The sequence below is a fragment of the Cetorhinus maximus genome, unplaced genomic scaffold, assembly GCF_964194155.1.
Source record: "Cetorhinus maximus unplaced genomic scaffold, sCetMax3.hap1.1 HAP1_SCAFFOLD_1726, whole genome shotgun sequence".
In the NCBI taxonomy this organism is placed as follows: Eukaryota; Metazoa; Chordata; class Chondrichthyes; order Lamniformes; family Cetorhinidae; genus Cetorhinus; species Cetorhinus maximus.
This window is the reverse complement of record NW_027597666.1, coordinates 25,688-39,617: the sequence shown is the minus strand read 5'-3', so window position 1 is coordinate 39,617 and position 13,930 is coordinate 25,688. Positions and strand designations below refer to the sequence as shown.

Genomic DNA, 13,930 nt, shown 5'->3' with positions numbered 1-13,930 from the left:
TAAATCAGTGTTCGCCTTGGCAGTGTTTCAGACTTTGCTTCCCAGATTATAAACAGTACCTTGTCCCCCAGCGGCGGTGATCGATGGCACAGAGGTTGCTTGCTCCCCACACGGCTGTCGGGTAGGGAGCTACATAGGAGTAGACTATGTCTCGAGCCTGTTCTGCCGCTCGGTGAGATTGTGGCCGGTTTGCAAACTAACTCTGGACTTTTAAGTTGAGAGTCGTGGCTACATTTATTTCCCCTCCCCACCCCCCCACCCTTTCTTTTTTAACGCTTTAATAGTTTTGGATCAGCTGCTGGGGTTATTGCTTCTTTGTCTTCAATCCAGAAGCCGTTTTAAAAATTTCACCTAAAAGAAAAAACACACTAAGGGCCCTGGAGAGGCTGTCCCTGCGGAGTCCAGGAAGTCAGAAGCGCGGTAGAGTGCTGTTTAATTTTGTTACCTCCGCCGTTAAGGCTGAATGCAGCCAGCTCCGGGGTCTTAATGTTTAATTCGATTGAGCGCCAAGCATGGGTGCTTTAAACAGTGCCTTTCACCTCGCACTGAAGGCAACCCAGGAGCGCAATGCTAAGGGGTAGCCAGCGATAATGCTGCACTCCCAGGAATCGGGGCCAGAGGAGGTGACGAGGTGATCTCGTCGAGGTTTTCCCGGTGAAGAAGTGGGGAGGTTTTGACGAGGGTCGGTAGAGAAGAACCGTTTCCCCTGCTGGGTGGGTCGACGAGCGGAGGTCAGAGATGTAAAATTATTGGCGAAAGATCTCCAGAACTCCCTTGCTCGCTGGGTCCCCAGGATCTTGGGGCGCTCCCGCAACCCCCCACCCCCCACCCCCCACCCCCCCTCCTCACCGAGGCGCTGGGGGAAGCGGATTCTGTCAGTAACTGCGAAAGGGTGTTGGGGGACGTGGATGAGGAACTTGCAAGACGACAGGCGATAAGGCTGGGGCGTGGGATGAAACGGCCTGCTTCTGGCAGAGAGCTGGCACAGGCACAACAGGCCGAATGGCCTCCTTCCATGCTCTTTGAGGTACCGCACAAGAACGCAGGAGTGTGGAGCAGGAGTGGGGCCACTCAGCCCCACAAACCCGCTCCGCCAGTCGGATAAGAGCACGGCTGATCCGATCGTAGCCAGAACTCCACTTTCCTGTCTGCCCCCCACCCCCACCCCCACATAACCCCCGACTCCCTTGTTGGGCAAAAATCTGTCCGATTCAGCCTTGAGTATATTCGATGAGCCAGCCTCCATTGCTCTCTGGGGAAGAGAATTCCACAGACTAATAACTGAGTCGGGGGGAAATAAACTCTTCTAAATCTCAGTCTTAAATGGGAGACTCCTAATTTTTAAACTGTGTCCCTCAGTTCTAGCCTTGCCCACGAGGGCAGCGTCCACCCTGCCAACTCCACTCAGGGTTTTATATGTTTCAATAAGATCGCCGCACCTCATCCTGCTAAACTCTGAATGGATATAGCCCAACCTGCTCCAACCTTCGCTCACTAGCTAAGCCGTTTATAGCAGAAATTAGATGAGTGAACCTTCTCTGGACTGCTTCTAATGCAATTATAACCTTTCTTAAGTAAGGAGAAAAACGACGCAGTACTCCAGTTGCTGTAGCTCTCTGAAACTCTGGCGAGATGAAATCTGGTGCATTTAAGCTCTGGGCACCGCACCTCAGGAAGGATAATGGGGCTCTGGAGGGGTTGCAGTGCAGATTCGCGACACTGGTTAAAATACAAGGACAGGTTGCGCAGAGACCCAGGGTAATGCTCTGGCGACCTGGGTGTGAATCCCCCTCCCACGGCAGACAGTGAAATTTGAATTCAATAAAAAATCTGGAGTTAAAAAGTTCTAATGATGACCATGAAACTGTTGCCGATTGTTGTAAAAACCCCATCTAGTTCAGTAATGTCGCTTTAGGGTAGGAAATCTGCCGTCCTTATCCAGTCTGACCTGCATGTGACTCCAGACCCACAGCCGTGTGGTTGACCCTTAAGTGCCCTCTGAACGAGGGCAGTTAGGGATGGGCAATAAATGCTGGCCTGGCCTACAGCCCACGAATGAATAAAAGATGAAAGAACATTTTAGGAAAAGACTAGGCTTGTATTCCATCGCGTACAGCAGATTAAGGGATGACCTAATCGAGGTTTATAAGGTGATGAAGGGAGTGGATAGAATCAGTTTCCCCTCGTCGAGGGGCCCAGGACACGGCCACAGAATTGTGACAGAGCAGAAGGAGGCCGTTCAGCCCATTGTGCCTGCACTGGCCCCTCCGAATGCGCAGTTTACTTCTCCTGTCTCCTCCCCGTAACCCAGCACTTTATTCCTTTTCAGATACCACCATCTGATGGACGTTTTCCTGTGTCAGATTTACTGTATAAATGCATGGAGCTGTTTTTCAGCTTGTGGTGGTTACTCTTCTCCAAGTATTGACAGTGATATCTGGTATTGTGTTGCAGTGTTACCGGGATCTGATGTTGGTTAGCAGAGATGGCATGAACCTGATTTTAATTAAGATTAACCAGCTCCTCATGGAAAAATACCTGAAACTTCAGGACACAGTCAGAATACAGGTGAGGCTTGTACAGCACTTGAAACAGCCGTTCAGTGGGTATCGTTCTCATCTCTCAGCGCAGCAGGTCATGGGGTTCAGCCCCTGCTTCAGAGATGTAAACGCAAAAACGTGGCTAACCTTGGGGTGCAGTGCCGAGAGCGTGCTGCGCTGTCAGCGGAGCTGTCTTTCAGATGAGACATTAAACCGAGCCCCCGTCTGACCTGTGCAGGTGACTGTAAGCGGTCTCACGGCCATTGTTGCGAAGAAGAGCTGGGGAGCTTGTCCAGGTGACCTGACCAATGTTTATCCCTCAACCAACATCACTCAAAAAAAATAGATAACTCGATTATAATCACGTTGCTGTTGCTGGGGTGGTGCTGTGCACAAATTGGCTGTTGTGTGTCCTACGTTAGAACAGTTATCAGACTTTGAAAAGAAAGTGCATTGTTGGTTCTACAGCACTTTTGGGATATCTGAGGTCAGGAAAGACTATATAAGTGTTGGTTCCTAATTAACATAGGTTGTGAAGGAATCCTGCTTTTAACCAGTTGCATTGTGACTCTGGGTGATACTGATGAGGGTGGCAGAGGGGTTGGCCTAGAACTGAATGGGGGTCGAGCTGAGGAAGTCATTGCTGAGGAGAGAGGCAGGCCCACCTCTGGCGTAGTCTTCCCCCCCACAATGGTTGTGTAACAGTCCGGATGCCTATCCAGACAGAAGACAGACAGTCACCATGAGCCTGTGGTAACCAGAGGGAAGCGAGCAGAATAAACCTGTAATGGGAACTCTAGGGAGCTGCCAGAGTAAATCTGGCGTGACAGAACCTGATAAATAATTTCCAGTGACAGGATTGTGAGTGTATTGCAGATTGTCCTCGAGGTTAGTGTGAAACATGCTTCCCACGGAGAGTTCTGTTTCAGAGCAGTCACCGTGCTGCCTACACAGCCATCAGCAGGACCTTGTCAAATCCTCCGCATGTGTTTGGCGGAGGTGGCGGGGGAATGGCACTAAGTGAACTGCTCATTGGGAGAGCCACCACAGGCACCTCCTGTGCTGTAACAATCCTGTGATTCTGTGTTCACCTGAACCGTGAAAGCACTCTGCACAATGAGTTATCCCGCCCTGCCAAATTCAGGGCTGGCTGGACAGAGAGCCCTTCATGTAACAATGGAGTATGTTACTGGTGGGGACGGGTCTGTCACTGCACAACGCTCGGGTATAGTACTGGTGGGGACAGGTCTGTCACTGTATAACACTGGGGTACAGTACTGGTGCAGACAGGTCTGTCACTGTATAACACTGGGGACAGTACTGGTGCGGACGGGTCTGTCACTGTATAACACTGGGGTACAGTACTGGCGGGGATGAGTCTGTCACTGTATAACACGGGTACAGTACTGGTGGGGACGGGTCTATCACTGTATAACAATGGGGTACAGTACTGGTGGGGACGGGTCTGTCACTGTATAACACTAGGGTACAGTACTGGTGGGCACGGGTCTGTCTCTGTATAAAAGTGAGGTACAGTACTGGTGGGGACTGGCCTGTCACTGTATAACACTGGGGTACACTACTGGAGGTGATGGGTCTGTCACTGTACAACATGGGTACAGTACGGGTGGGATCGGTTCTGTCACTGTATAACACTGGGATACAGTACGGGTGGGGACGGTTCTGTCACTGTATAACACTGGGGTACAGTACTGGTGCGGACTGGCCTGTCACTGTATAACACTGGGGTATAGTACTGGTGAGGACAGGTCTGTCACTGTATAACACTTGGGTACAGTACTGGTGGGGACAGGTCTGTCACTGTATAACACTTGGGTACAGTACTGGTGGGGACGGGTCTGTCACTGTATAACTCTGGGGTACAGTACTGGTAGGGACGGGTCTATCACTGTATAACACTGGGGTACAGTATTGGTGGGGACGGGTCTGTCACTGTTTAACACGGGCACACTACTAGTGGGGACGGGTCTGTCACTGTATAACACTTGGATACAGTACTGGTGGGGACGGGTCTGTCACTGTATAACACTTGGATACAGTACTGGTGGGGACGGGTCTGTCACTGTATAACACTGGGGTACAGTACTAGTGGGGACAGGTCTGTCTCTGTTTAACACTGGGGTACAGTACGGGTGGGGAAGGGTCTGTCACTGTAAAACACTGGGGTACAGTACTGGTGGGGACAGGTCTGTCACTGTATAACACTGGGGTACAGTACTGGTGGGGACGGGTCTGTCACTGTATAACAATGGGGTACAGTACTGGTGGGGACGGGTCTGTCACTGTATAACACTGGGGTACAGGACTGGTGGGGACGGGTCTGTCACTGTATAACACTGGGGTATAGTACTGGTGCAGACAGGTCTGTCACCGTATAACACTGGGGGACAGTACTGGTGCGGACAGGTCTGTCACTATAACACTGGGCTACAGTACTGGTGCGGACAGGTCTGTCACTGTATAACAATGGGGTACAGTACTTGTGCGGACAGGTCTGTCACTGTATAACACTGGGGTACAGTACTGGTGGGGCAGAGTCTGTCACTGTATAACATTGGGGTACAGTACTGGTGGGGACGGGTCTATCACTGTATAACATTGGGGTACAGTACTGCTGGGGACGGGTCAGTCATTGTATAACATTGGATTACAGTACTGGTGGGGACGGGTCTGTCTCTGTATAAAAGTGAGGTACAGTACTGGTGGGGACGGGTCTGTCACTGTATAACACTTGGGTGCAGTACTGGTGGGGACGGGTCAGTCACTGTTTAACACTGGGGTACAGTACTGGTGGGGACAGGTCTGTCACTGTATAACACTGGGGTACTGTACTGGTTGGGACGGGACTATCACTGTATAACATTGGGGTACAATAGCGGTGGGGAAGGGTCTGTCACTGTATAACACTGGAATATAGTACTGGTGGGGACGGGTCTGTCACTGTATACCACTGGGGTACAGTACTGGTAGGGAAGGGTCAGTCACTGTATAACACTGGGATACAGTACTGGTGGGGACGGGTCTGTCACTGTATAACACTGGGACACAGTACTGGTGGGGACAGGTCTGTCACTGTATAACACTGGGGTACTGTCCTGGTGGGGACGGGACTGTCACTGTATAACATTGGGGTACAGTACTGGTGGGGAAGGGTCTGTTGCTGTATAACACTGGGATACAGTACTGGTGGGGACAGGGCTGTCATTGTATAACACTGGGGTACAGTACTGGTGGGGACGGGTCTCACACTGTATAACACTGGGGTACAGAACTGGTGGGGACAGGTCTGTTACTGTTTAACACTGGGGTACAGTACGGGTGGGGACGGGTCATCACTGTATAACATTGGGGTACAGTACTGGTAGGGACAAGTCTGTCACTGTATAACGCTGGGGTACAGTACTGGTGTGGATTGGCCTTTCACTGTATAACACTGGGGTACACAACTGGAGGTGATGGGTCTGTCACTAGAACATGGGTACAGTACGGGTGGGGACGGTTCTGTCACTGTATTACACTGGGGTACAGTACTGGTGCGGACAGGTCTGTCAATGTATCACACTTGGGTACAGTACTGGTGGGGACGGGTCTATCACTGTATAACACTGGGGTACAGTACTGGTGGAGACGGATCTGTCACTGTATAACACTGGGGTACAGTACTGGAGGGGACAGGTCTGTCTCTGTTTAACATTGGGGTACAGTACTGGTGGGGACTGGTCTGTCACTGTATAACACTGGGGTACAGTACTGGTGGGGACGGGTCTGTCACTGTATAACACTGGGATACAGTACTGGTGGGGATGGGTCTGTCACTGTAAAACATTCGGGTACAGTAGTGGTGCGGATGAGTCTGTCATTGTAAAACATTGGGGTACAGTACTGGGGGGGACAGCTCTGTCACTGTATAACACTGGGGTACAGTACAGGTGGGGCAGGGTCTGTCACTGCATAACACTGGGATACAGTACTGGTGGGGACACGGCTGTTATTGTAAAACACTGTGGTACAGTACTGGTGGGGACAGGTCTGTCACTGTATAACACTGGGGTGCAGTATTGGTGGGAACGGTTCTGTCACTGTATAACACTGGGGTACAGAGCTGGTGGGGACGGGTCTGTCACTGTATAACACTGGGGTGCAGTACTGGTGGGGACGGGTCAGTCACTGTTTAACACTGGGGTACAGTACTGGTGGGGACGGGTCTGTCACTGTATATCACTGGGATACAGTACTGGTGGGGACGGGTCTGTCACTGTATAACACTGGGGTACAGTACTGTTAGGGACGGGTCTGTCACTGTTTTACACTGGGGTACAGTACTGGTGGGGACGGGTCTGTTACTGTATAACACTGGGGTATAGTACTGGGGCAGACAGGTCTGTCACTGTATAACACTGGGGTAGAGTACTGGTAGGGACGGGTCTGTCACAGTTTAATACTGGGGTACGGTACTGGAGGGGGACGGGTCTGTCATTGTACAACTTTGGGGTACAGTACTGGTGGGGAAGGGTCTGTCATTGTATAACTTTGGGGTACAGTACTGGTAGGTACTGGCCTGTCACTGTATAACACTTGGATACAGTACTGATGGGGACTGGCCTGTCACTGTATAACACTGGGGTACAGTTTAGGTGGGGATGGGTCTGTCACTGTATAACACGGGTACAGTACTGGTGTGGACGGGTCTGTCACTGTTTTACACTGGGGTACAGTACTGGTGGGGACGGGTCTGTTACTGTATAACACTGGGGTATAGTACTGGGGCAGACAGGTCTGTCACTGTATAACACTGGGGTAGAGTACTGGTAGGGACGGGTCTATCACTGTATAACACTGGGGCACAGTACTCATGGGGACGGGTCTGTCACTGTATAACACTGGGGTACAGTACTGGAGGGGACAGGTCTGTCTCTGTTTTACATTGGGGTACAGTACTGGTGGGGACGGGTCTGTCACTGTAAAACATTGGGGTACAGTACTGGTGGGGACGGGTCTGTCACTGTAAAACATTGGGGTACAGTACTGGTGGGGACGGGTCTGTCACTGTAAAACATTGGGGTACTGTACTGGTGGGGACGGGACTATCACTTAATAACATTGGAGTATAATAGTGGTGGGGAAGGGTCTGTCACTGTATAACACTGGGGTAGAGTACTGGTAGGGACGGGTCTATCACTGTATAACACTGGGGTACAGTACTCATGGGGACGGGTCTGTCACTGTATAACACTGGGGTACAGTACTGGAGGGGACAGGTCTGTCTCTGTTTTACATTGGGGTACAGTACTGGTGGGGACGGGTCTGTCACTGTATAACACTGGGGTAGAGTACTGGTAGGGACGGGTCTATCACTGTATAACACTGGGGCACAGTACTCATGGGGACGGGTCTGTCACTGTATAACACTGGGGTACAGTACTGGAGGGGACAGGTCTGTCTCTGTTTTACATTGGGGTACAGTACTGGTGGGGACGGGTCTGTCACTGTAAAACATTGGGGTAGAGTACTCATGGGGACGGGTCTGTCACTGTATAACACTGGGGTACAGTACTGGAGGGGACAGGTCTGTCTCTGTTTTACATTGGGGTATAGTACTGGGGCAGACAGGTCTGTCACTGTATAACACTGGGGTAGAGTACTGGTAGGGACGGGTCTATCACTGTATAACACTGGGGCACTACTCATGGGGACGGGTCTGTCACTGTATAACACTGGGGTACAGTACTGGAGGGGACAGGTCTGTCTCTGTTTTACATTGGGGTACAGTACTGGTGGGGACGGGTCTGTCACTGTAAAACATTGGGGTACAGTACTGGTGGGGACAGGGCTGTCATTGTATAACACTGGGGTACAGTACTGGTGGGGATGGGTCAGTCACTGTATAACACTGGGGTACTGTACTGGTGGGGACGGGTCAGTCACTGTATAACATTGGGGTACAGTACTGGTGGGGAAGGGTCTGTCATTGTACAACATTGTGGTACAGTACAGTACAGGGACAGGTCTGTCACTGTGTAACACTTTTGTACAGTACTGGTGGGGACTGGCCTGTCACTGTATAACGCTGGGGTACAGTACTGGAGGTGACGGGTCTGTCACTACAACATGGGTACAGTACGGGTGGGGACGGTTCTATCACTGTATTACACTGGGGTACAGTACTGGTGCGGACTGGCCTCTCTCTGTATAACACTGGGGAACAGTACTGGTGCGGACTGGCCTGTCACTGTATAACACTGGGGTATAGTACTGGTGCAGACAGGTCTGTCACTGTATAACACTTGGGTACAGTACTGGTGGGGACGGGTCTGTCACTGTATAACACTGGGGTACAGTACCGGTTGGGACGGGTCTATCACTGTATAACAGTGGGGTACAGTACTCGTGGGGACAGGTCTGTCACTGTATAACACTGGGCTACTGTACTGGTGGGGACGGGACTGTCACTGTATAACACTAGGGTACAGTATTGGTGGGGACGGGTTTGTCACTGTTTAACATGGGCACAGTACTAGTGTGACGCGTCTGTCACTGTGTAACACTGGGGTACAGTACTGGAGGGGACTGGTCTGTCTCCGTTTAACATTGGGGTACAATACTGGTGGGGCAGGGTCTGCCACTGCATAACACTGGGATACAGTACTGGTGGGGACAGGGCTGTTATTGTATAACACTGGGGCACAGTACTGGTGAGGACGGGTCTGTCACTGTATAACACTGGGGTACAGAACTGGGCGGGGGGGAGGGGCAGGTCTGTTACTGTTTAGCACTGGGGTACAGTACTGGTGGGGACGGGTCTGTCACTGTATACCACTGATGTACAGTAATGGTCGGGACAGGTCTGTCACTGTATAACACTGGGATACACTACTGGTAGGGGCAGGTCTGTCACAGTTTGATACTGGGGTACAGTACTGGAGGGGGACGGGTCTGTCATTGTATAACTTTGGGGTACAGTACTGGTGGGGGACGGGTCTGTCACTGTATAACACTGGGGTTCAGTACTGGTGGGGACGTGTCTATCTCTGTATAAAAGTGAGGTACAGTACTGGTGAGGACTGGCCTGTCACTGTATAACGCTGGGGTACAGTACTGGAGGTGATGGGTCTGTCACTGTACAACATGAGTACAGTACGGGTGGGGACGGTTCTGTCACTGTATAACACTGGGGTACAGTACTGGTGCGGACAGGTCTGTCACTGTATAACACTTGGGTACAGTACTGGTGGGGACGTGTCTGTCACTGTATAACACTGGGGTACAGTACTGTTGGGGACAGGTCTGTCACTGTATAACACTGGGATACAGTACTGGTGGGGACAGGTCTGTCACTGTATAACACTGGGGTAAAGTATTGGTAGGGACGGGTCTGTCACTGTATAGCACTGGGGTACAGTACTGGTAGGGACGGATTTATCACTGTATAACACTGGGGTACAGTATTGGTGGGGACGAGTCTTTCACTGTATAACATGGGCACAGTACTAATGGGGACGGGTCTGTCAGTTTTTAACATGGGCACAGTACTAGTGGGGATGGGTCTGTCACTGTATACCACTGGGGTACAGTACTGGTGGAGAAGGATCTGTCACTGTATAACATTGGGGTACAGTACTGGTGGGGAAGGGTCTGTCACTGTATAACACTGGGGTACAGTACTGGTAGGGACTGGTCTATTACTGTATAACACTGGGGTACAGTATTGGTGGGGACGGGTCTGCCACTGTTTAACATGGGCACAGTACTAGTGGGGACGGGTCTGTCACTGTATAACACTGGGATACAGTACTGGTGGGGACAGGTCTGTCTCTGCTTATCAATGGGGTACAGTACTGCTGGGGACGGGCCTGTCATTGTATAACACTGGGGTACACTACTGGAGGTGATGGGTCTGTCACTGCACAACATGGGTACAGTACGAGTGGGGACGGTTCTGTCACTGTATAACACTGGGGTACAGTATTGGTGCGGACAGGTCTGTCACTGTATAACACTGGGGTACAGTAGTGGTCGGGAAGGGTCTGTCACTGTATAACACTGGGGTATAGTATTGGTAGGGACGGGTCTGTCACTGTATAGCACTGGGATATAGTACTGGTGGCAATGGGTATGTCTCTGTTTAACTTTGGGGTTCAGTACTGGTGGGGACGGGTCTGTCACTGTGTAACACTGGGGTACAGTACTGGTGGGGACAGGTCTGTCACTGTATGGCAGTGGGGTACAGGACTGGTGGGGACAGGTCTGTCACTGTATGACCGTGGGGTACAGGACTGGTGGGGACGGGTCTGTCACTGTATAACACTGGGGTACAGTACAGGTGAGGGACGGGACTGTCACTGTATAACATTGGCGTACAGTGTTGGTGGGGAAGGATCTGTCACTGGGATACGGTACTGGTGGGTAGAGGTCAGTCACTGTATAACACTGATACAGTACTGGTGGGGACAGGTCTGTCACTGTATAACACTGGGGTACAGTAGTGGTGGGGAAGGGTCTGTCACTGTATAACACTGGAGTACAGTACTGGTGGGGACGGGTCTGTCACTGTATAACACTGGGGTATAGTACTGCTGCGGACAGGTCTGTCACTGTATAACACTGGGGCATACTACTGGTGAGGACAGGTCTGTCACTGTATAACACTGGGGTACAGTACTGTTGGGGACAGGTCTGTCACTGTATAACACTGGGATACAGTACTGGTGGGGACAGGTCTGTCACTGTATAACACTGGGGTAAAGTATTGGTAGGGACGGGTCTGTCACTGTATAGCACTGGGGTACAGTACTGGTAGGGACGGATTTATCACTGTATAACACTGGGGTACAGTATTGGTGGGGACGAGTCTTTCACTGTATAACATGGGCACAGTACTAATGGGGACGGGTCTGTCAGTTTTTAACATGGGCACAGTACTAGTGGGGATGGGTCTGTCACTGTATACCACTGGGGTACAGTACTGGTGGAGAAGGATCTGTCACTGTATAACATTGGGGTACAGTACTGGTGGGGAAGGGTCTGTCACTGTATAACACTGGGGTACAGTACTGGTAGGGACTGGTCTATTACTGTATAACACTGGGGTACAGTATTGGTGGGGACGGGTCTGCCACTGTTTAACATGGGCACAGTACTAGTGGGGACGGGTCTGTCACTGTATAACACTGGGATACAGTACTAGTGGGGACAGGTCTGTCTCTGCTTATCAATGGGGTACAGTACTGCTGGGGACGGGCCTGTCATTGTATAACACTGGGGTACACTACTGGAGGTGATGGGTCTGTCACTGCACAACATGGGTACAGTACGAGTGGGGACGGTTCTGTCACTGTATAACACTGGGGTACAGTATTGGTGCGGACAGGTCTGTCACTGTATAACACTGGGGTACAGTAGTGGTCGGGAAGGGTCTGTCACTGTATAACACTGGGGTATAGTATTGGTAGGGACGGGTCTGTCACTGTATAGCACTGGGATATAGTACTGGTGGCAATGGGTATGTCTCTGTTTAACTTTGGGGTTCAGTACTGGTGGGGACGGGTCTGTCACTGTGTAACACTGGGGTACAGTACTGGTGGGGACAGGTCTGTCACTGTATGGCAGTGGGGTACAGGACTGGTGGGGACAGGTCTGTCACTGTATGACCGTGGGGTACAGGACTGGTGGGGACGGGTCTGTCACTGTATAACACTGGGGTACAGTACAGGTGAGGGACGGGACTGTCACTGTATAACATTGGCGTACAGTGTTGGTGGGGAAGGATCTGTCACTGGGATACGGTACTGGTGGGTAGAGGTCAGTCACTGTATAACACTGATACAGTACTGGTGGGGACAGGTCTGTCACTGTATAACACTGGGGTACAGTAGTGGTGGGGAAGGGTCTGTCACTGTATAACACTGGAGTACAGTACTGGTGGGGACGGGTCTGTCACTGTATAACACTGGGGTATAGTACTGCTGCGGACAGGTCTGTCACTGTATAACACTGGGGCATACTACTGGTGAGGACAGGTCTGTCACTGTATAACATTGGGGTACAGTACTAGTGCGGACAGGTCTGTCACTGTATAACACTGGGGTACAGTACTGGTGCGGACAGGTCTGTCACTGTATAACACTGGGGTACAGTACTTGCGCGGACAGGTCTCTCACTGTATAATACTGGGGTACAGTACTGGTGGGGATGAGTTTGTCACTGTATAACACTGGGGTACAGTACTGGTGGGGACGGGTCTATCACTGTATAACACTGGGGTACAGTACTGGTGGGGACGGGTCTGTCACTGTATAACACTAGGGTACCGAACTGGTAGGGACGGGTCTGTCACTGTATAACACTCGGGTACCGAACTGGTGGGCACGGGTCTGTCTCTGTATAATACTGAGGTACAGAACTGGTGGGGACGGTTCTGTCATTGTATAACATTGGGGTACAGTACTGGTAGGGACGGGTCTTTCACTGTATAACACTGGGATACAGTACTGGTGGGGACAGGTCTGTCACTGTATAACACTGGGGTACTGTACTGGTTGGGACGGGACTATCACTGTATAACATTGGGGTACAATAGCGGTGGGGAAGGGTCTGTCACTGTATAACACTGGGATACAGTACTGGTGGGGACAGGTCTGTCACTGTATAACACTGGGGTACTGTACTGGTTGGGACGGGACTATCACTGTATAACATTGGGGTACAATAGCGGTGGGGAAGGGTCTGTCACTGTATAACACTGGGATACAGTACTGGTGGGGACAGGTCTGTCACTGTATAACACTCGGGTACTGTACCGGTGGGGACGGGACTATCACTGTATAACATTGGGGTACAATAGCGGTGGGGAAGGGTCTGTCACTGTATAACACTGGGATACAGTACTGGTGGGGACTGGGCTGTCATTGTATAACACTGGGGTACTGTACTGGTGGGGACGGGTCAGTCACTGTATAACATTGGGGTACAGTACTGGTGGGGAAGGGTCTGTCATTGTACAACATTGTGGTACAGTACAGTACAGGGACAGGTCTGTCACTGTGTAACACTTTTGTACAGTACTGGTGGGGACTGGCCTGTCACTGTATAACGCTGGGGTACAGTACTGGAGGTGACGGGTCTGTCACTACAACATGGGTACAGTACGGGTGGGGACGGTTCTATCACTGTATTACACTGGGGTACAGTACTGGTGCGGACTGGCCTCTCTCTGTATAACACTGGGGAACAGTACTGGTGCGGACTGGCCTGTCACTGTATAACACTGGGGTATAGTACTGGTGCAGACAGGTCTGTCACTGTATAACACTTGGGTACAGTACTGGTGGGGACGGGTCTGTCACTGTATAACACTGGGGTACAGTACCGGT

At 51.2% G+C, this 13,930-nt stretch overlaps 1 protein-coding gene across 1 annotated transcript in view; it reads left to right on the top strand.

The window, feature by feature from the left end:
• The window catches only part of LOC144676594 (integrator complex subunit 3-like), a gene marked incomplete at its 3' end in the record, with an annotated part of 46,660 nt that overhangs the window by 7,058 nt on the left and 25,672 nt on the right, over positions 1-13,930 (top strand). Inside the window, exon 4 of the mRNA XM_078536977.1 lies at positions 2,455-2,568. Within this exon, the coding sequence (XP_078393103.1) occupies positions 2,455-2,568 (114 nt within the window). The remainder of the gene's footprint in view (positions 1-2,454; positions 2,569-13,930) is intronic.